General features: G+C 36.1%; 2 protein-coding genes across 5 annotated transcripts; one reads left to right on the forward strand and one right to left on the reverse strand.

The window, feature by feature from the left end:
- The first annotated feature begins 1,717 nt into the window (after positions 1 to 1,717).
- On the forward strand, positions 1,718 to 6,089 carry LOC110885460 (calmodulin-binding protein 60 B). 4 transcript variants are annotated; one of them, XM_022133157.2, is made up of 9 exons: positions 1,718 to 1,790; positions 2,719 to 2,787; positions 2,885 to 2,960; positions 3,414 to 3,466; positions 3,554 to 4,050; positions 4,173 to 4,333; positions 4,418 to 4,615; positions 4,696 to 4,804; positions 5,440 to 6,089. In XM_022133157.2, the coding sequence occupies exons 3-9, from the start codon at positions 2,901 to 2,903 to the stop codon at positions 5,754 to 5,756; spliced, it is 1,395 nt and encodes a 464-aa protein (XP_021988849.1). In that variant the 5' UTR covers positions 1,718 to 1,790; positions 2,719 to 2,787; positions 2,885 to 2,900; the 3' UTR covers positions 5,757 to 6,089. The 4 variants fall into 4 exon arrangements, with proteins under 4 accessions (XP_021988849.1, XP_021988850.1, XP_021988848.1 ...); XM_022133158.2 differs by lacking the exon at positions 1,718 to 1,790 and adding an exon at positions 1,855 to 2,604; XM_022133156.2 differs by lacking the exon at positions 1,718 to 1,790 and having other exon boundaries at positions 2,645 to 2,787.
- A 158-nt stretch (positions 6,090 to 6,247) lies between these two features.
- Positions 6,248 to 13,154, reverse strand: LOC110885461 (importin subunit alpha-2). Its single transcript, XM_022133160.2, has 11 exons — positions 12,728 to 13,154; positions 11,140 to 11,236; positions 10,934 to 11,025; positions 10,692 to 10,823; positions 10,123 to 10,308; positions 9,879 to 10,042; positions 9,711 to 9,789; positions 9,497 to 9,625; positions 9,265 to 9,392; positions 6,822 to 7,200; positions 6,248 to 6,462 (listed from the first exon to the last, which is right to left on the reverse strand). Exons 1-10 carry the CDS (start codon positions 12,938 to 12,940, stop codon positions 6,828 to 6,830), a joined length of 1,593 nt encoding a protein of 530 aa, XP_021988852.1. The 5' UTR covers positions 12,941 to 13,154; the 3' UTR covers positions 6,248 to 6,462; positions 6,822 to 6,827.
- Between the last annotated feature and the right edge of the window lie 9,737 nt (positions 13,155 to 22,891).

Raw genomic sequence — 22,891 nt, forward strand, 5'->3', positions numbered from 1 at the left:
GGTGAAGCTTGAAAATTTCCACCGGGAGTTCAGAAGTCATCGGACCTAAAAAAAATTTTCTATCGCTTTGTTTCGAGGCGATATGTTCGGATCGGAGGTTGGTGCTTCGATCGGGTCGGGTCAAACGTTAATATCAAATAAAAAACGTTCTCAAACATTAAAAAGTAAACATTGTTTAACAAACAACTGAACAAAGACACCAAAACATTAAAAAGGAGAGGAAGGTGGGTACCCGGTTAAGCTGGATGAAGAATTATAGTTCTGCCCGTCTTCCTTTAAGATTTTTGAATTCTTCTCGTATGGACTCAGAATCAAAGTTCTCAGCAATTTCCTTTTCTATGTAAATCACCATACTGTTTGCTAGATACTAATCTGACATCTTATTACGAAGGTGATTCTTAAATATTTTCATTGCTGAATATCCTCTTTCCATTGTTGCAGTTGAAACTGGAAGTGTCAAGATTAGCCGACACACTCTTTCAACCAATTTGTACATATTATTTTTCTGACATTCCACAAGAATTTTGCGAAGATCAGAAAGAGTTGATACCCCAGTAGCTTGGCATTATTTATCCTTTCAACTTTAAAAGTCTCCAATTGACCATGTAATTGATTCCTCTCTTGCTCTGTAAAATCTTTAGGATAATATTTCCCAATAAGAAGAACAATCTGATCAATATTAATCTTTTTTGAACATAAAGTCGCACTAAGAGATAACAACTCAATATTAACCAGATATTTCCACATTCCGAGTCGCTTAGCGGGATCTCTTTCTAGACTACTAACATCCACTTCATTGATATTAATCGGATTTTGAGGAATATCATGCTCTTGTTGAATGTTTTGATTCGTTTCATTAATCGGTTCATTAACCAGTTCGCTTGTTAAAGTTTTTTGACGTTTAATCTCATTGTTTTCATTATCAATTCCCTTTACTTGTTCTTCATTCTTTCTTTTGAAAAAAATAAGTTATGCTTTTATACTTCCCCATAGCTAATCTAATAACACAACAAGTTAACAAATCACCCTAAATTTCAAGCTCTAATTTCTATCTAAACCACATTAAGATTAAACAAATAAAACTAGACATAATTACGAAAGATTGAACAAGTTTAGGGCAAAAATTCGGCCCCAATTTCACCCCTAATTTCAACCTAAATCACATATATTGTAGCCCTAATTAAACCTAAAGATTAAAAACGCATACCTTATGAAGATTGAAAAAGAATCACTCAAGTCAAACAAGCAGCGCAGCCCCTGCGTCTGGTCGAATACCTAGCAGCAGTGATTTTTTCCCCTTCTGTTCGCAGTTCCCTGCGTTTGGTCGTATACCCACTAAGCGAATTTGGGTTTTTTTTTTTTAAATAAAGTGGGTTTTCTATTCGGCTATAGTTATTTGGGCAATCGGGCTATAAACAATACATTCTTCCAAACATGTTTACAAATACAATTTTTGGGTCCAAATCGAATTATTTGGGCTATATAATATTTGGGCTATATAAGTTTTTTTATAAAGCCGGGGGGTCAAAAATGTATATACCTAAAAAATTCTGTACGAAACGCGTATACATAACACTATTGAGCGAAAAGTTCAGGGGTCGGGTGCCCTCGGCCCCTTGAAAGTTGTGCCCCTGCGACTAATATATTATAATTAAAATCAACCTTATATTGAAGCCGGAGGAGCCTATAAAATAATATGGACTTTTTGGTTAAAGAAAGACGCGGTAACAAAACCAAACAACAAAAATATGAAAATATTGAAAATCAACGCTTCTTCTCTACGCGTCTGTGTAAGTTCCCCTAATCTTCCACGTAAAACCCTAATTCATCTCTCAATCATATACGCGTATTCTCTCTCTCTCTCATGTCCCTCCTACGACAATTACTTGTGCAGTTTGTGGGGGCCAATTACCCCTTTTAATTCTGTTATTTAAACTAAACAATTAGCAATTTAATTACAATTATATGTATACATGGTGTACACAAATGCATCATGTTTTTTGACTTATAACTGGTTTTAGATGATTTACCTCATCTGAGATTAAATTTAGGTTTTTTTATTATTTAAATTATATATTAGAAACAACCAATTACAAAAAGAGGCAGGTAAACGAACAACAAGTTGCGCTAGCCACCCTGGAGGTGCGGTCACCCCCTTAAAAAAATTAGTGTATTATTTAAGCCAAAATCCTGATCGCCCCCTTAAAAGTATGGTTAAAATCCTCCTATCGCACCCTGGATAATAAACCATAGGTCCTACGCAACCCCCTTTTGAATAGCAAAACCGATCCTACTAAAGACAAAAGCTATGGGTCTTGAGGCAAAACAAAAATTTAATCTATTAATGTTAATAAATTTTTGTGTATAAAAGTTATGTTATAATTAGGTAATGTTTATTTGGTATAATTTTTAGTAATGTTGATGACAAGTGGGGTGTTCAAAGACATAGATTTATGTTCTAAAAGAGAAACAAGAAAAAGATATGGTGATAGATACTATATTTTATATTATATTATTTGACAATGCCACACCCTCTATGGACACCCACATTTAAGGTACAAGCATTACTTGGAAGTTGCAAACAAGCTTCCAAAGTCCAAACAGGTTTCTATCTGTATATAATGATACCTGTGTTGACAGTTTATAGTTATAATGCTTTTGATTGCTAATTTTAGTTATTATTTATTGGTGTTTGATGGGAATGAAACGGCTACATAGGGACGACGAGGAGGATGGAGATGACGCTGGACCTTCGAATCAAGAACCGAAGGGAGTTGGAACTTCAAGGTGAATGAATAAATATATTGTAACTTTATGATTTTTCTTTTTGGAAACTGGAATGGTTTGTGAATGTTGTTGGTGTGGATATTGTTTTTTTTTTCAGCAATGCTAGAAACGTGATGCCACGGTTTTCAGTTGAAGAATTAACAGCAACGTTGGAAGGCTTAATTCGTGGACCGGTACTATCATGTCTTCCTTACTATTATAATTCATTGTTTTCAGTTGATATATTTTCTTATGCTGTAATTTGTTAAATCATGCCTGCTGTTGTCTTTTGATATCTTATGTGATATGCTATGCAGTTAATGTGGTAAAATATCGTATATCGGTCAAGGACCGATATTTGGGATATAGGTTATCTCGGTGAGATATCGGTGGGATATTGTTAATTTTAATATAATGCAAAATTTATATATATAGCAATTTAACACCAATAATTTAGTGATATATCGGTTATATAGGTCAAACATTGGTCAATATCGCCTATAACATCGGTACCGATATTTGACACTGATATTTTACTAGGGGACCGATATTAACTGTATAGGTGATATGCCGGATTATTGTTAGCAAGACATTTTTTTAACATAAGATCCTTTTATTTAGTAAACGCTTTACATGTTTTCTGTTAGGTGCGAGATGAGGTGCAGCGTGTATTTGAATCGTTCTTTGGAAAATCACCAAGGTTGTATCTAGGCATCTTAGTCTCATTTTCATGTAGCCTAAGCTTTATCATATCAGTTTATATATTTATATATTCCTATTTTTATAGATCTCCTTCTGATGCACTTCAAGTTCAATCGCATAGGACAACGTCCTTGCAGCTTCGTTTTCATACTAAGCTTCTTCCTACATATTTCACCGGCAGTAGGATAGAATCCGAGGACAATAGTGCTCTAAAACTAGTGTTATTCGACACTAACTGTAACAAGATTGTATCAAATGGACCTTTTTCTTCGCTAAAGATAGCGATCGTGCCTCTTGACGGTGATTTTCCGGCTGAGGATCATGAAGATTGGTCTCAGGATGTTTTTGATGCCAAAGTTATATGCGCAAGAGAAGGCAAAAGGCCATTGCTATCCGGGACTTTGGTAGTAAGTCTAAACGAAGGTGTTGCAGAGTTAGGTGATGTAGTTTATACGGATAATTCGAGCTGGAGAAGAAGCCGGAAGTTTAGGATAGGGGCAAAAGCCCAAAATGCAACTGCTGGAGTTAGAATTAGAGAAGCGAGAAGTGAAGCTTTTGTCGTAAAAGATCAGAGGGGAGAGTGTAAGTTCCCTTTTCTATTTTTTCTTTTTTTCTCGGTAAAAGGGGGCGCCCCCCGGTAATTTTATTTCCCTTTTTTTTTCATCACTAATATATTTTTGTATATTTTTTTTTTTTGTATTTAGCATACAAAAAGCACCATCCTCCATCCTTGGGTGATGAAGTATGGCGCTTGGAAAAGATAGCAAAAGACGGAGTTTGGCATGCGCGATTGGCATCACACCGAATATATACTTTGAAAGACTTTCTACAAGTGTATACTACTAATGAGTCTTCACTATGCACGGTAAGAGTTATTTCATTTAATCATTTCCTATTTTTCATGAACTTGTCATGGATAGTCAATATAATTTTTATGTGTATAATATAGCTACTTGGCGGGCCCAACAACAACATATGGAAGGCGATAATCAAACACGCGAAAGCTTGTGTTTTAGACGACAAGGTGTACATGTACAGCTGCGTTGATGGGATCGGGCTTTTGTTCAATTCCATTTTGGAACTTGTGGGTGCAACCTTTGATGGTGAAAATCATTTATCCATGAACCAACTTAATGATTTTCAGAAGGTAAATGTATTTCATACTTGATGAAATTTGGTTTCGATCCATTATATAGCATTCAACTGATGTTTTATTATGTTTTTCAGTCTATGGTGGAAGGACTAAAGCATCAGTTTTACAAAGAGTTGGATGGAATGATACCGATTGATGATCTGTCAGTGGTTGCAACCCCGGTGCTAGGAGTCAATTTTCATGGTGACCTTTTTAGATTTGCTAGTTAGGCATGCAAGATGTTAATATCCCATTTTCACAATATTAATAAGTTGATTAACAACATTACTTTATATATTACTTCTGTTTCACAAATTGATTGTTATTGAACTTCCAACGATGAGAAACGTACATTTACTCTTTAACAGAGATAAAAAGATGGTTCAGTTGGTTAAGCGGTCAAAATAAGTTTTCAATACCTGTCGTATATAAACTGAAACACTTGCCTAAAATTTTCATTTTTTTAATAAATAATTAGTTTGTCTGATATGATTATAAAAACTGCATCGGTTATATTCTAAATTACTAAAATAATTTAAAACTTTTGAATAAAATGATTTAGGGGGTTTTATGCATTCAAACTACACGTTGGGCTATATTTGACCCGTTTCAATTCAAGCAACTTTTTTTTGCTTGTTTGACCCGTTAAAGATAAGCATAGCGTGAGCCAACCCTCTAATAATAAGTGGGCCAGGATTGCGTCGTCTACTTAATGATGGGGATCCAATGATGAATCATTGTATGGTTCCATGGAAAATCTTTAAAAAACGAAAGGGTTGGAAATTAGATTCAGTTATGTATTGTCATTTATGGTCTTAAAGAGCCTAATTTTTTCACAGATAAATTGCAAATGCAGATTCCACATCCATATTGCAGTGGATTGAATGATATGAGCAAACTGGGTGTTGCTGTGGGGTATGATGGCTTTAATCTTCATGATGGGATGTCATCATGGCAAGCAAATAACCAAACTATAGGTTTTACTTCTGATGATTCTGACATCTGCCTCTCAAGAAATGGATCTGAATCTGGATCAGGATCTCCAAGGGGAAGATGGTGCAAGATTCGTGCAGCCATGATATGGGTTTCAGTTCGGAAAGATGTAGCTGCCAAAAGGATGGCGGCGTTTGACCTATTTTCTGATTTCCGGGCTTAAAGGTGGTGGTATTTAAATATGTATAGCTGCTTGATTTGCTTCAATGATTTAGTCAGTTTGTTTTGTTTTGTTTTATCAAGTGAATGAAAAACATTCACTAAAGTTCAAGGGTAGGTTATAGGTTGTGGCTGGTTGATCATGATCGCCCTACGTCCAAGCGAATTTGAAAAAAGAAATGTCGGCCGACTAAGTTGGCCAACATTCCTTATTTGTAAGTTGCATTAGCAAGTGCCAAACGCATCTCATAACGGCTGAAGAGGAAGGATGAGGTGCCTTTTGGGCTTTACTACTTTAAAGTTTTATGAAAATATACATCTATAATTTCCTTGCAAAGTTTAAACTATTCATATTACTTTCTGTTCAGTTAAACCAACACATATGAGACTAAAGATGGTTAACATTTTATTATTGCAAATCTTTATATTAAAATATGTAATTTGTATTATTTGAAATTTCCAAGCACATGATAAAAAGAATGACTGAAAAACATAAATGCAAAGGAAGGTAAACTCTATAAATCCCAATTCAAGTTGTCCCAAAAGAGAAATACCATTTACTTTTACATAATTCATCAAGTGATATTCATTGTAAAAAACCTCAATCACTCCATAAACTTCAACCACACTACAATAATGAACCTCATGAAAACGGATAGATGCCTGCCTGCAACACTACATAAATCTCCCCCTACTTCAACAAGACTGACCTGAAAATGTAAAACCTTGTATTAATAAATTTCAACCATAGCATTATCAACATTAATTAAAAGAAGGGTTTTCGATAAAAACACATTTGAAAAAATAGGTCATTAGTCACAAAAAAAAGTGATTGTATTAAACCTCCTAAAAACAATTCCTTCCAACAGCTATTGATTTTAAAATAATAAATACATTTTATAAACATAATTTACATGATTTTTTAGAAAACTCAAGTTTACAACCCATTTGACCCATTACAGGACCCACCTGACCCCCGACTCTGTAAACTGCGGTATTTGGTTAGGTCTTAGTAGGTATTAGTTCCAAGTAGAATACAAGAAAACAACACAAAATGTAAATGCCTAACCTTGAATCAATTGAAGTTAAAGCCACCATTTGGAACAACAACATCACCGCCACCAAAATTAAAACCAGGCTGAGCAACTTCGCCAGGTGGCATTACGTCGTCCTCTTCCTCCAACCAATACGTTTCCAGAAGCTTCACTGCTTTCTCATAGATCTCATTGTTATCATGACTTTGTAGGTTCTCAATTTTCTCCAAACCTTCAGCATCATCAATCATTTGTGCATAAAGATTCGTGTCCTCGGTCCTTCCCAAATTCTTCTCAGCTTCACCCACTTTCAGAATGTTCTCAAGCCCCTCTAGACAAACTGTCACAATTCTAGGGTCTGGGCACACAAGTAGGTCACATAAAGGTTTGATACATCCCTGAATAACAAGATACCTGCAATTATTTTACCAACATTTACATCCATCAATACTTTTATTGAAAAAACCAAGGTGTAAACAAACCAAGCCACTCGTGAACTACTCAAAATCAGCTTGCTTAAAACTCGAAACAAGCTGAACTTAAACAAGCAGAGCTTAAAAATCCCGAGCTTCACATGCCAAGCTTGACTAGAGCCACATGCATAAACGAACCTATTATTGATAGGGGAATTGGCCTGTAATAATCCCACCTAGACCTTATTGGCCATTAATAATCCCACCTCAGAATATTCCCCCTACCAGTCCCACCTTTTACATATTTTTCCTACAATGGTCCCTCGTTAAAAAAACTTAACGGAGTTAAGCTTTTTTCTAAATTACAAAGAGATTTTTTAGGGCTTTTGATCAGAACGACGATACGAGTCCATTGATGTAAAACTTGTCTCGAAACGGTGCTCCAAGTGACTTGATTTTGGTTAATTGGAAATTTAAACACCCGAATTGAAGCGCCGTTTTCATCGTTTGGAGCAGCGTTTCGAGACAAGTTTTACATCAATGAACTCGTATCGTCATTCTAATCAAAAGCCCTAAAAAATCTGTTTGTAATTTGAAAAAAAGCTTAACTCCGTTAAGTTTTTTTAACAGGGGACCATTGTAGGAAAAATAGGTGAAAGGTGGGACTGGTGGGAGGAATATTCTGAGATGGGATTATTAATGGCCAATAAAGTCCAGATGGGATTATTAGAAGCCAATTTCCCTTATTGATATAAACATAATAGTTTTTGTATTGAACCTATTATTTATATAAACATAATAGTTTTTGTATTATATAATAGATATATGATTAAACCATATATACTATCACATAGAATTATGGGAAAAATAACCAAATAATAGAAATTTTGTTAAATATAAGATAACTAGTATTCTGACCCGCCGTGCGTTGCGGCAGCGTCAAAGTAAATTGTCGGATATTTAACCCGACTCGTTTTTGAACAAAATATACGTCAAAATGTAGACCAACTGAAAACGAACATGAAAATAAGCACAAAACGTATTATATTTGACCTGACTCATTACCAAGACATTTTACGTCGAAACGTAAACCAACTTGGATTTATAACAAAACGTACTTAAAGATAAGCACGTAAAAAATAATGTTTTTTACATTAAAGAATGATACCACGCAATGCGATGAGTCGAAACATAAAGCAACCAGAATTTATACCGCCTAGTGAAAATGTATTATATTTGACCCGACTCATTTCCGAACAAAACGTAGACCAACCAACAACATACATAAAATTAAGTAGGGGTGAGCAAGTTTAGGTCCGGACCGAAAATAACCGAGAACCGAACCGAAAATATGCCAACCCGACCCGAACCCAAGTACCTAGGTATTTAGATCGGTTCCAATTTTTCATATAAAATAGGGTCGGGTCGGGTCGGTTCTCGGTTCTTTTCTTGGTGAAACCCGACTTGGACCTATGGATCGGAACCGACCCTATATTTAGGGTAGTGAATCGGTTCTGTATTTTATGTTTGATCGGTTATCGGGTCGGGTCGGGTAATGGTCGGGTCGGGTTTTTCCTTTTGCTCACCCCTAAAATTAAGTACGAAAACGTATTATATTTGACCCACATACATATAAATAAGCACATAAAACTCAGAAAGTAAAAATGACATTTTACAACGTTTTAGAAAGCTGAGGGGTGTAAGTGGCAATACTAAAAGTTGAGGGGTTGAATAAAAAAGAAAAAAAATAAAACCATGGGTTGATGGCATTGTTGTAAATTTAGCAAAGAAAAACAATAAAAAACAGAGGTTGTGTCTTAGGTACTATTCCTAAGACACCCTCTTTCTTTGTATTAGTAAACAGTAATTAGTAATGTATATGTAAAAATAATTACATATATAAATAAAAATATAATGACTAGTAAACAAGTTAAGCCCATGCCAGGCTTGAGCTAGGCTAAATATTAACAAGCCGAGCTCGAGCTTAATATATATAAAGCTCAAAACAAGTCGAGCTAAGTTTAGACACTTAAGATAAAAACAAAGACAAAAAGATTGGTCTTACTTAATTTGGTCATGGCTTCCACCAGAAGTAGCATTTGAGATGGCCCATGCAGCTTCCTTTTTAATGTCAAATTCTGCATGCTGAAGTAACTGAACAAGAGGCGCAACGAGATTTGCTTCAATCACCGTCTGCAGAATCATCACCAAATAGAATTCAACAGCCAAGGTTATTACTTTAATTTAATCTAGTCAAGTTGAGGAAATGAAATAAATCCAGCTCAAAACATCTTTACCTGAATCTGCTCCTTGTTGCCAGCAGTGATGTTTGATATAGTCCAACACGCTTCTTTCTTAATACTCTTTTTGTGATTATTGATCAACAGATTCAAAAGACACGGCAGAGCTTGATGATCAATGATATACTGAAACACACTCAAACATAAAATCATATATAGTTAACCAAAGCAAACACAATATCACTTTATAAAAATGATATCAGACACCTACCTGAGTTTGCATATCATCACCGGTAACAATGTTGCCAACTGTACGAAGAGCAGGAATGAGTACTGAAGGTGATGGATGACTGAAATCAACAAACGATCCAAAGAGTCATTAGACACAAAATGAGCTTAAAGATCTCAGCATTCAATATAAATGGTTAAGAGTACTTACTTTAGTAACTCGACCAATCTAGGACATACATTTGCTTCTATAACAGCTTGGATTTTATCATTTGTACCATCTGAAAGATACGAAAGCGCCCAACAAGCATCAGTCAAAACTTCTTCATCGGTTGAATGAATAAGCTGTTGCAGAGCTGGAAGCGCAGGTCTTGTCTGTCAAAACAAATATAAAGTATTATTGCCAATTAAAATTAGCCAATAAAAAAAATAAAAGATAGTCCTTATAGACAAACCTGTTCAAATGCAGGTTGTGGCTTGCCTCTACAGAAATTTGAAAGTGTCCATGTGGCATTTCGCAGCATAGAGAGTTTAGCGTTCTCATTTAGTAGGGCCAGTAAAGGAAGCAAAGCACCTTGACCGAGAACAAGGTCACGGCATTTAGGGGAATCACCGGCAACGTTACCTAAAGCCCATACAGCCTACACACAGAGAAACAATAGTGACACTAAACTGTTTTCCAATTATATATATAAGAATAGAGGGTGTCTTAGGAATAGTTCCTAAGACACAACCTCTATTTTTTTATTATTTTTCTTTATCAAATTTACAACAATGCCATCCATGCTTTCTTTATCTTTTCTTTCGGTAATGGGCCAAATCAAATATAATGTGTTTCCGTGTTTAGTTTCATGTGCATTTTCAGTTGGTTTACGTTTTGATGTAAATTGTGTTCGAAAATGAGGTGGGTCAAATATTTGACGGTGTTACTAATAAAAACAGAAGACATGTATATGCGTAACAGACTTTTTTTACTCCAATAACATGCGGAATATCAAAACATAAAAAAAAAATCAAAACACACCTGCTCTCGAACATCATCACTAGGAGATGCGAGAAGTTTCACAAATATAGGAACAGCACCATGATCAATCACCACTTTTGTGTGTTCAGATGTCCCTGAAGCGATATTAGTCAAAGCCCAAGCTGCCTCAAACTAGAACATATAGAAAATAAATTGTAGTATTAAAAAACATACATGAATTTATATCTTCTACATATCAAAGGAAGCAAGAAAACGAGGGATTACATAATGTTTCATCTCACCTGCAGTTGGGGGAACTCCTCCCTCATAAGAAACTGAACAAAGTGAAGAACAACACCAGCATGAATAACTTCTTCAATGGGAGGGCTGCGTTCTAGTTAGAGAAGAAATCTCAAATTAGACATGTATAATAACAACAGTTAATAAGAAGATCAGTATAGTTGAATAAAATATAAATAAGTTCAAAAACCTAAAAATTGTGACATACCTATTGATAACAGTTTACGAAACTGGGTAGTGGCCTCTAGCTGCATATTGATATCATCTGAATAAATCCCCGCAACCATTGCAGGTAGATTTTCTAGCTGCAATCAGCAGCATTGCAAATAAACACAAATTTACTATAAAAAATTCATGTGTACTTCAATAAATTAACAATTACGAGTGCAACATATGTTCTAACAATAGATATCTCATTGCATATCCATTCACAATCCTAATACACCACTAAGCCACATTTTGCCTAACAAATAACACAGCCATAAATACGTCTGGCAAACCAAAAATCAATAATTCATGCCTCTTTTCAACATAGAATCAATCAAAGTTTGAGCTAGAACAATTTTTCCATAGCCACAAAATATAGCTCAGCGCCATTCGTAATTTCACACGTAATGTGACACTTTCCATAATCCATGAGAAGCCTCACAACAAACTAATGATCACTCATGATGGACCTCATATGTCTTGATTTGTACATCAAGAAACAATAGTTCATTTATACTTATTAATTATCATCAATTCACCAAATACATGGCTAGATTTAAAACCCCACTTTCAACAACAAAATACAAAACGAGATATCAAACGTAAGGGCATTGTTGAATCAACAATGGTACTAAGAAATCATATACAGCTAGAAGTAATACCAGAACATACAGATTTTTTAACCGACAATATGTCTACATTTCAAACTTCAAAGTTCATCAAAACTAGCAATAATCAGGCTACAATTAAATCTATGTACACCAAAAACTCCCACAGAACATGAAAACTTAATCGCATCGTAACAAAAGTTCATTTATAAAATATACCAAACAATTAACCAAAACTACACCCTCCAATAACAAAATTAAAAATGAGATTTCCGTTCATTAAGATTTAGAACATGGGGGCATTGTAAAATGACTATGGTGCTAAGAATATATAATTAAGACTGAAACCAGAACATGCAGTATAGTTAATTGACAAGATCACTGCATAACTAGCAATGAACGACTTACAAATTTACTTATATCACAAAAAAACCCTAGTATAACAATCATAACACATCACATGAAAACCTAATCACATACAATAAACAGAGCATGCAATCATAGTGAACTAACAATACATCTGCATTTCACATGTCCAACTTCATCAAAATTACCAACGATCAAGCCACAATTAAACCTATACAAACAAAAAACCCTAACAATTAAAACACAACAAACGAAAACCTGATCGCATACAATAAACAGAGCATGAAGTCATTATCAATTAAAATTATATCTGCACTTCAGCCTTCAAACTTAACCAAAATAGCAGTGATCATGCTAAAATTAAAACTATACAAACACAATCACACAAAACCCTAAAAATTCAAACAGAACACATGAAAACCTGATCGCATACAGTAAACAGAGCATGCAAATACGCAATCAAAGTCAATTCACAAAACATCTGCATTTCACACTTCAAACTTCATCAAAACTAACAACAATCAAACCTACAGAAACACAAACCCCTAAAAGTTCAACCACAAAACAGAAAAACCTAATCGCACAAACCAAAACCACATCGCAACATTCATCTACCTTCTTTTCAGCAACAGAAGACGATTGAACAGGCAGTGGAAACTGATTACCAACAAGTCCTTCACGTCGTTTCTTCTGCAAACTTTCTTCTCGGCGATTCTTACGGATCTCAACCATATTGTCTTCTCTCCTCCGGCGCCCCTCATCGGCGTCGACGGCGACCTTGTAGCGGTTCCGGCGAACCTCGGTCCGCTCGCTAGGCCTCAGCGACATGGCTGGTAGGAAGAAACCCTAGAAAGTAGGGTTTGGAGTGAGTGAAGGTGTATAGAATACACCGGTATCGATCAGTTGAAGATGGTGGGAGGTTATATAGGAGTGGAGGTTTGGGGGAGAGAGATGGGCGGGCCAAAAACTTTCTCAAATAGGGTTTTAGGGTTTCTTTACTTTTGCATTTTGATGAAATTTGAAATTTGAAATGAAATGAAAATGTAATTATAAACATCAAATATATTAGTCCAAACGTTATTTGATGCGTTAATCATACTAGTAAGGTGTTCGTGTGATGCGGCGGGGGCGACACTTTGTATTGCGGCACTCATTTTTTGTAGTTTTCTTATTCGTATAATATTTATGATAACATTATTATTGTGATGGATATATGTCATAAGTGTTACACATGTCTAGAATTTTAAGTATCAAGTAATTCAAGAATTTTAATTATTCTTAAATATAAATGTTGAAAACTAAAAGCTCAAATGTCAAATACTTTACATTATAAGATATATTAATAAAATAAATCGTGACACATAATATTTTCATTTATGTTACGGTACTTTGAATTCTTTTTGTTTTTGTTTGCATAGATGCAACCCATTTTTATGAAATACGTGCACGTTGTTATGTAGCGCGCTATAGTGTAACGGGTATAAATGGTTTCGCTATTTGTAGGATACACTGATTCTTGGAGTATTTACTGAAATTAGAGTATTTACTGAAATTATATATATCTTCTAAATAGATCTTTCACAAGCGGATGCCTCCGAAAGCTGTCGATCTTGTTTCAAGACTCTTACAATATTCTCCTAACCTTAGGTGCACGACTGTAAAGACATCCTACCTTTACTAACTTCATAACTGAAAATAGAGTAATTTGTTTATTTTTTAAGATCAAACATGACTTATGCTCAAGTTTTTTTAACAGTCTGAGACCTGCATTCATCCCTTCTTTGACGAGCTTCGTGATCCAAACACCTGTTTTCCAAACGGCCGCCCACTGCTTCCCCTTTTTAATTTCAAGTCAATGTTAAATCTTTTTCCAACATTTTTGTCAGTTTTTATTACTAAAACGTGATCTTAATGAAAACTTTACACACAATGTTGAAAGGCGTGTCTGCGGAACTACTGGCTAAGTTGATGCCGGAACATGCTTGGAAGCAATATCCCTCGCTCGGACTTTACGTTGTAACACCGTTGTTGATGTCAGTTGTTGTGGTGACATGTTTATATCTTAATTATTTGTGGCTACTTTCTTAGAAACTTAACTGGTTCGACGCTTGTTGGTTGTTTAAAAAACCTACTGGGTTGGTTTTTGTTGGCACTTTGCACTAACATTATGTGGTGGTGCAAGGTAAGACATGCGTTTAGCAAGAAGCTGTCATGGTCGATTTTATTTCAAGAATGCAAAATTTAATTATGATAATGTTTTTTTGTAAACACGAGCTAAACTGAATCAAGCGAGCCAGCTTGGTTTTAGTTTAAGCTGAGCGTGAGTTTAAGATTCCAGCTCGATTTGAACTCCGAACCCAGCTAGCTCTTCCAGCTCGATTTGAACTCCGAACCCAGCTAGCTCGGTTTGAAGTTGGAGTTGAGCTTGAGATAGCCTTGGCTCAACTTGTTAACATCCTCTTTTTCCTTTTTGTATCTAATTTATGTTTTTATAACGTGTGGCTGAAAAAGATGTACGTTGACACTTTGTTTTACTTCACAAAGTTGCAAAGATCACAGTGGTTATCATTTACTAAGTCTTTTTCCTTTTTGTTCTATTTTATATTTTTATAACGAGCGGCTATTTCTATTTACACATTGTAAAAGATACCTGCTAGATGTGTTTTCAGCATACTGTAACTTTTGCTCTACAGGAATCATTACTTCGAATTTGTAAATTTGATTGTGTTCCACATGTTTTGTGTATTATGTACTCAATTAAGCACATATTTGGACATTCGATCAGTGTCCAACATTTTTAATTGAACCATGCGCTGAGTCTAACATTGCATCTTTGGGGACTGATAGAGTATAAAGTAAGAAAATTGACAAACGGGTGGTTATTTCTATCTACACATTATTGTACGAAAAAGATTATTAGTTGTTATTTTCTTCTTAAATCACTTGTACATTAAAGCATTATGTACTTGTACCTTTTAATCCGTGCGTCGGTATTGAATAAGACAACTACCGAAACGTCGACAAAAATGTATAGGTCATCATGCTATCTTTGGATTTTTTTAAACAATATAGTTTAAAAGATATGTCAAGAATAAGTAAAAAGAAATTATAAGTTTGTTGTGGAATGTTGAATTGTAACTAATTATCTATAATTTTGTTAAAACCTTAAGGGTTTAAGCGTAATAAGTTTAGGGGCTACAAAATAAATATTGTTTAAAAGACCAAACTACCTTCATTTTAGGGTCTTTCTATAAATAAAGTGGGGGAAAAGTTCTTATTTTTTGGGTATCTTAAAATGTCCTAGCCTCATGCATTATAATATAGTATAGATGAAAACACATGTTTCGACGTATTTGATTGAACTCGTTGTAACCTATATAAGCATTGTGATTGAATCAAAACATAAAGTAAATCAAATTTATACCGTACAGTCATAATAATATGTGACCTGAGTCATATATAGAAAACGTAACGGGTATAAAGGAAAAAACTGACACGTATAATCAAAAGATATTAATTAGAGCTTTTAGAAAAGGGAAAAAAAGAAACTATAATTTTACTCTACTCGGATCAAAATAAAATTTAGAAAACATTCATAAAATAATCACGAAACATATTATATTTGACCTAACTCGTTTCCAAAAAAAGGTTACATCGAAACATACACCAACTCGAATTTACACCGAAACACACATAAAAATATGCACATAAAAAATGGTTTTTTAAACGAAAACGTATTATATTTAACATGACTTGTTTCCAGAAAAAGTTTACGTCGAAACGTAGAGGAAATCGAATGTATACAGACACGTACGTAAAAATATGCACGTAAAAAATTAGTTTTTTCTTAAGTAAAAGAGGTATAATGGTAAACTCGACATAAATTATTAGTAAAGAACATAATAGGTTAAATACGTTCGTAAAATCGTGCTAAGTAGCACTAATGCCACACCACTGCAAGCGACCACCAACATCAGAAGAGCTCGTACAAATAAACTAAATGAAAATGAAAAAATAACACTGAATGAAAAATAGTCGTAAAATCGTTGAATCACGCACGCCTGTTGGTGCGTGTTAATGCAAAGAAATTAGACATAAACATAAAACATAGAAAAGAATAACTAAGTCGATTTAGGAACCGTGCGTTGCGACAAACTTGTTAAACAAAGAACATTTGACGCGTTGCGACTGGCCTGTCAAACGAGAAAGCACAGACAAAAAACGTTGAACCCCACATGCACGTTGCGGCGTGTTGACTCACAAAATTTAAAACGAAAACCTTGCGAAAGATGAAAAGTATCGGGTTAGGAAGTTGAAAATAAAAAAATGTTGGGGTTAAATTACAAAAGATGAAAAGTTTTAGGTTAAAGGTAAAAAAGCCAAAGAGGTTAAAATGTAAAAGATAAAAACCTTTAGGTTAAAAATGAAAATGCAAAAACTTTTTTGAAAAACTCACAATGCATAAATTACAACAACAGAAAGCAATAATTGGTTGCTAATTTATAGGTTGAAATTACATGAGTCCATTAAATGTAACTTTATATACTAAATAATAAAATAATTTAACTTTAAAAATCTCTTCTTTGCTTATCTTAAATATATACGTATAAGTCATTTTTAACTTTATTTATGACTAATACTAGTATCCTACCTGCTGTGCGTTGCGGCGACGCACGACAGGTCGAACCGTGCAGTAACACACGAAGTGTAAAATACGCCACATGTCGCGGCGGCATGCGACAGACAAGAATTGTAAAAACAAAACGCGTAAGACGTTATAAAACACAATGGGTAAAACACAATGATTTTAAGTAAATGTGTAAAACACACCAAAAATAACCTCGCAAACACATTAGAAAGTTCAATGCGAGACAAACTAAAACACAATGCTATAATAAAACACAATGCTTTTCTTCTTCCATCACCACCAATCTCCACAATTTTTCCAGCGAGAACCCACCACCAGGTCGGTTTTTTTCTTTCGGAAACACTGCCTCTCCTGAAAGTGTATCTCCACTCACAGATCATCGCCTATCTCCTAAAAGATTCATATATGCCAAAACACCGAGTTAGTTTTCGTAACATGAACTTTAACAAACACGATCAGAAACCAATAGTTAATGAAATTGAAGGCTTCCACACACATAAGGTGTCGCAACCCCCGTCCCCTATACTACCCGGGAACGGGCGGCCACGGCAAGTTTTGGTGGTATCTGGGTTTGTCATTTTGGCAGCGGAAATTACATCAGGACCGTAGTTAGGAAATATTTTATCAGAGTAAAATACACACTTTCATAACATTAAACACGTGGGAATAATCCCAAGTTTTCAAGTACACACATTTTCATAGGGATAAACCCTATTTTATTTAAATAAAACATCTCTTTATTTTAGGTAACTTTATAGCCACTTTTCCAAGCCTTCAGTTCTATCCAGCTGGCTTCTATTTGGCTTTCACATTTTGTTACCTGAAACACGTTTAAAAACATTTTGTCAGTGGGAAATACTGGTGAGTGAATCCCAGTTTAATCAAGTTTAGTAAAAACCATTGTACAGTATTGAGGGCGGTCGCGCGATTACATTTGTTTCCATCTACTTAATTACTACCCACGATATTGTCAACCCGACTTGTGGTCATGTTACTCCTCGCAAGGTAGTAACAAATTTTGTATACAAAACTGTGACTCCTGTGTCTCTACGACCATCATACAAATGCAAATCCAATGAAATCTTGTGTTTCATTCTTGGGATTTGTACAAATACACGTGACCTTTGCACGTATCAATTCTCATTCAATTTCGAGCTCTAAATCGCTTTCTTGAAAGTTATACGCGAACTGATGCGTAAACGTAATCAGTTTACGTGACAAACACTCCGGAACAGTAACATAGGCTTAACATACCTTAAATAACCTTTACATAACTTAGAAATAAGTTTTGGAGGGTTTGGTGTGTCGAAAACAAGTTTATTCGATCGTAGGGGCTATTTGTGACAAACTGCGAAACTATGCCGATTCGTATAGTAACGAACATTCCGTAACTTGATCACAAGTTAAACATACCCTAAATATCCTTTACATAGCTTAGAAATAGGCTTTGAGGGGTTCGGTATGCGAAAATAAACTTATTTGATCAACAGGGACTAAAAGCGTCAAAAAGTGCATAAGTTTGCATTTACGTGCATATCTTACGTTCTGAACATATCCGGACATCCAAAAATTTTTGTAGTCATTAAAATATTTTATTTTAGTGATTGGAATGCAAAAATACCATTCATCGTGTAATTTGGATCGTTTTCGCGTCCGTTCGAGGTTTCGTCGTAATTAACCGAATAACGCAACCGTACGACCAAACAAACCGACATCCGAGATATTTTCAAGCATATTTCATGTTCCCTATACTTTAACTTCATTATTGAACCTTGAAAATGGGTTAACGGGGTTTAAACGCGTCAAAAAATGGCTTAAACGAGCTGCAGGGACCATTTCTGCCAATTTTCAAAAGTTTCTGTATCTGGGGAGGGGTGGCGTCGCACGACCCCTAAAGGGGTGGTGCCGTGGCGCGACACCACGACCCTATTTTGACAGAAAAATCAGTTTTTAGCAAGCTGTTTGAACTTGAGGGTCTTTTTTGCAACTTTTTCAATACTATGAACTAGTTTTGGAGCTCCCATTGTATACTAAACCATGTTCCACAAGTGTATGGTTAGGATTAAACCTTGATTCTTGCAAAAACACTTGTCATGATCTTGTTAATCCAAGCTTACTATAAATAGAAGTGGGTTCTTCACTTCTTTCCTCACACTTTGATCTCAATTTTGCTCTAAGTTGAAGCTCTCACTTGTGAAGCTTCATACCTAAGTATTTTGAGTTCAAATCTTCATTGCTTGGACCTTTTGTAAGCTTCTTTCATGCTTTATATGCTTTTTAAGCATCAAAGTCAAACAGTGTTTGACTATCTGCTTTGACCATGAATTGGTCAACACAAAGTTTGTTTGAACTTTGCAACGTGAGCGTAATCACGATGGTTGTAGTCCCTTGTGACTATACCTACTGATTAGCACGTCGATTAGTCGAAGTGACGAGTCAAAGTTTTGGTCAAAATACTTGTTTATGCGTATTTTGCAATGAAGCTATTTTCGGGTATCAAAACACTTTGTTTTGATATCAAACTTGTTTTCTAACTTAGTTAAACATGTTTTAACATGTTTAACTTGTCACTTTTAGTCTAGTGCTTGTATAGGGTTGTAAGTCAAGCGGTCTTAACAATCGCTTAGACTTTCGAACCCGACCCGTTTGGTCGATCGTTAGGATCCGACCAAGCATATTTTTGTGACCATAGTTGTATAGGGAATAACCTTCCAAGGTTATACCTTATGGTCACTTAGTTTAATTAGTTGTATGATAGGTAGTTTATATGCCTTAGGTAAATGACCAAAATGCCTTTTTCATGCATAATTGGATTTTAAGCATATCTAACTTAACTTTTGTCACTTAAACTGATTATGCAACATATTTAAACATGTTTAGGCATATAATACTTGTCATAGGACTAGTTAGGCGTTTCGAATGCGCATTTGCGCGAACGACGCGTTAAAGTAGCGTAAGCTACCTTAATGGGTCGTAACGGGTCGTAAGTACTTAGGATAGGTTCCGATTTAGAATGTAGGCTTTGTTAAACCGTATCACATGAGTTCCAATACTCATTTGGTTTACGAAACCTCATTCTACCCAATCTTCCGATTTAGGTACCGATTTTTTAACATAGTGATTCCATACTAGGTGTCACTTGATTCCTTGATTTCCGAGCTTCGTTAGGACACTTAATCAAGGATATTTACTGTTAGGGGAGGATTTCTTAATGACCCGTGATCCTCAAGTATTATCCTGTTTGGTGATCCTTACTTCTGTGACAATTAGTGATCCTCAGAAGTGCTTCAGGATCAGGATCATGGATCATCCTAAGGATCCTCATACTAATGATTGTCTACTTTGAATTCGGTATTGTTTTGCAGGAGTACCGGCTTGGACTTGGTCATGGCGATATTCCTGGAGCATATTCCCTTCAATTCTGCACGTGCTTGACCATTGTGAACGTTATGGAGAACGTGGGGAGAAGGCACGAAATGCGGACAGTTAGTTAGGCTAGATATTTTCTATTTTTAAAGGGGATAGCGAGCTATTTTTAGAACACTTGGCTATTTTTGGCTACACACACACTCGTACAACTGCTCTCACCAGCTCTCGGCAAAATACTTAGCATTTTTCATACACTTTTACACGATACACTATAGTGATCCTTGTACCTAGCTCGCTATCATCCGACGTTGTAAAAGAATTATTGTTTAGTTTGAGTTGGTGATTGGTAGTTTCCATCACCCGAGGTTTTTTATGCCGGAGATCATTCATTGATCAAGGGCTTTTTCCTCGTATAAATCTTTGTGTCACTTGTGTAATTCATTTCTGAGTGATGCTTATTGTTGTTTACCAATTCAAGCATCATACCCCGTAACAGAGAGTTTGGTTGCATTATCCTTGTCTGATTTTTGACCAAAACAGTTTGGCGCCCACCGTGGGGCAATTGGTGCTTCATTCCTAAGAGATTCTCATTCTCGTGATCATTTTGGTTCATTGCACTCAAGCAGATGGCTTCATCATCAAAGAACACTTCTACTGCGATGTCTGCAGTCAATTCATCTCAGGGCATTCCACCTTTGCCTCCACCACCTTCTGGACCTCAGAAAAATGCTGAGAAGAAACCAACTCCCATTTTCTCAAAACCTCCAACTTCTTCTGCTTCTTATACTCCTACTACTAGTGACTTGTTTACTCTGATTTTGCAGATGAAGGAGCATATACAGCAGCAGGATAAGACCAATGAAAGGATTCTTAGAGAAATTGGAGACATCAAGAAACAGAAGAGATCGGCAGAGGATCATTCCCAATTGATGCCCAGATCTTTGAATTTCGATACTCCGGTTATAACTTCACAGACTTCAGTGGTTCCAGACGTTCGATATGTGGGAGGACCAAGAGGAGTGCATTACGGATCATCAGCAATGACTCAGGCTTCAGGGTCACACTTCCAACCAGCAGAATCCCATCCTCAGCATATAGGATCCTTTGCTAGCTCAGGAGGATACTCAGGAGCGCAGCAGATTCAAGGGTTCTGGCTGTTTCAAGGATCCTCTCAGGTTCAAGGATCCTCCCAGGTTCAAGGATCCTCCTATGTTCAAGGATCCTCTCAGGTTCCTCCCAGGTTCAAGGATCCTCCTATGTCCCAGGATCCTCGCAGGTTCAAGGATCCTCTCAGTTCCATGGATCCTTCCAGATTCCGGGATCCTTAAGGAGTTTGCAATCAGGGAGTTCAGATATCCATCAGGGAGATTTTATTCCAATGCAGACCACTGCTTCTACTGGTCCTTCGATCATTCCGGAGTCTCAACAATATGGATTCACATCCGCTCTTCCTAATTTAAACCCAATGGGAGGTAACACTTTCAATAATTCTTATACCACTAACTGTTAGGGGAAGATTTCCTAATGACCTGTGATCCTCAAGTGTTATCCTGTTTGGTGATCCTTACTTCTGTGACAGATAGTGATCCTCAGAAGTGCTTCAGGATCAGGATCATGGATCATCCTAAGGATCCTTATACTAACGATTGTTCACTTTGAATTTGGTATTGTTTTGCAGGAGTACCGGCTTGGACTTGGTCATGGCGATATTCCTGGAGCATATTCCCTTCAATTCTGCACGTGCTTGGCCATTGTGAACGTTATGGAGAACGTGGGGAGAAGGCACGAAATGCGGACAGTTAGTTAGGCTAGTTATTTTCTATTTTTAAAAGGGGATAGTGTTAGGGGAGGATTTTCTAACAATTAGTGATCCTTACTTATTATCCTGACAAGTGATCCTTACTTCTGTGACAGATAGTGATCCTCATAAGAGCTTCAGGATCAGGATCATGGATCACCTTAAGGATCCTCATACTAACGATTGGCTGTTTGTATTTCGTATTATTTTGCAGGAGTATTGAACTTGACTTGGTCTTGGCAACGTTACTATGGAATATTCCCCAAGTATTTCGCACTCATTTGAATGAAAATGGACGTTGTGGAGAACGTGGGAGAATGGCATGAAAGTCGGGCAGTTAGTTAGCTTAGTTTAGCTTTCATATTTAAAGGGGTGACGAGCTAAAATTAGAACACTTAGCCATTTTTTGCTTACACACACTCTCATACAATTGCAGTCACAAAGCCCTCAGCAAACACTTAGCATTTCTCACACTTTTACACGTTTTAGCATAGTGATCCTTGTACTTAGCTCGTCACTATCCGAAGTTGTAAACTTTGATTGATTTATTTGAGCTTGGTGATCGGTAGTTTCCATCACCCGAGGTTTTTTATGCCGGAGATCATTCATTGATCAAGGGCTTTTTCCTCGTATAAATCCTTGTGTTGTTCGTGCAATTTATTTCATAGTAATCCTTATCATAATTCTTCATTTCAAGCATCATTCCCCGTAACTTGGAGTTTGGTTGCATTATCCTAGCGTGATTTTTAACCAAAACAGTTTGGCGCCCACCGTGGGGCAATTGGTGCTTCATTTATAAGAAAATTTTCTGTTGGTGATCATTCCAGTTCATTGCATACGAATACATGGCTTCATCAGTGAAGAATACCTCTACGGCAATGTCTGCGGTCAATTCGTCTCAGGGCATTCCACCTTTGCCTCCACCACCTGCTGGATCTCAGAAAAATGCTGAGAAGAAACCAAC

Source organism: Helianthus annuus, chromosome 10 (genome assembly GCF_002127325.2).
Source record: "Helianthus annuus cultivar XRQ/B chromosome 10, HanXRQr2.0-SUNRISE, whole genome shotgun sequence".
In the NCBI taxonomy this organism is placed as follows: Eukaryota; Viridiplantae; Streptophyta; class Magnoliopsida; order Asterales; family Asteraceae; genus Helianthus; species Helianthus annuus.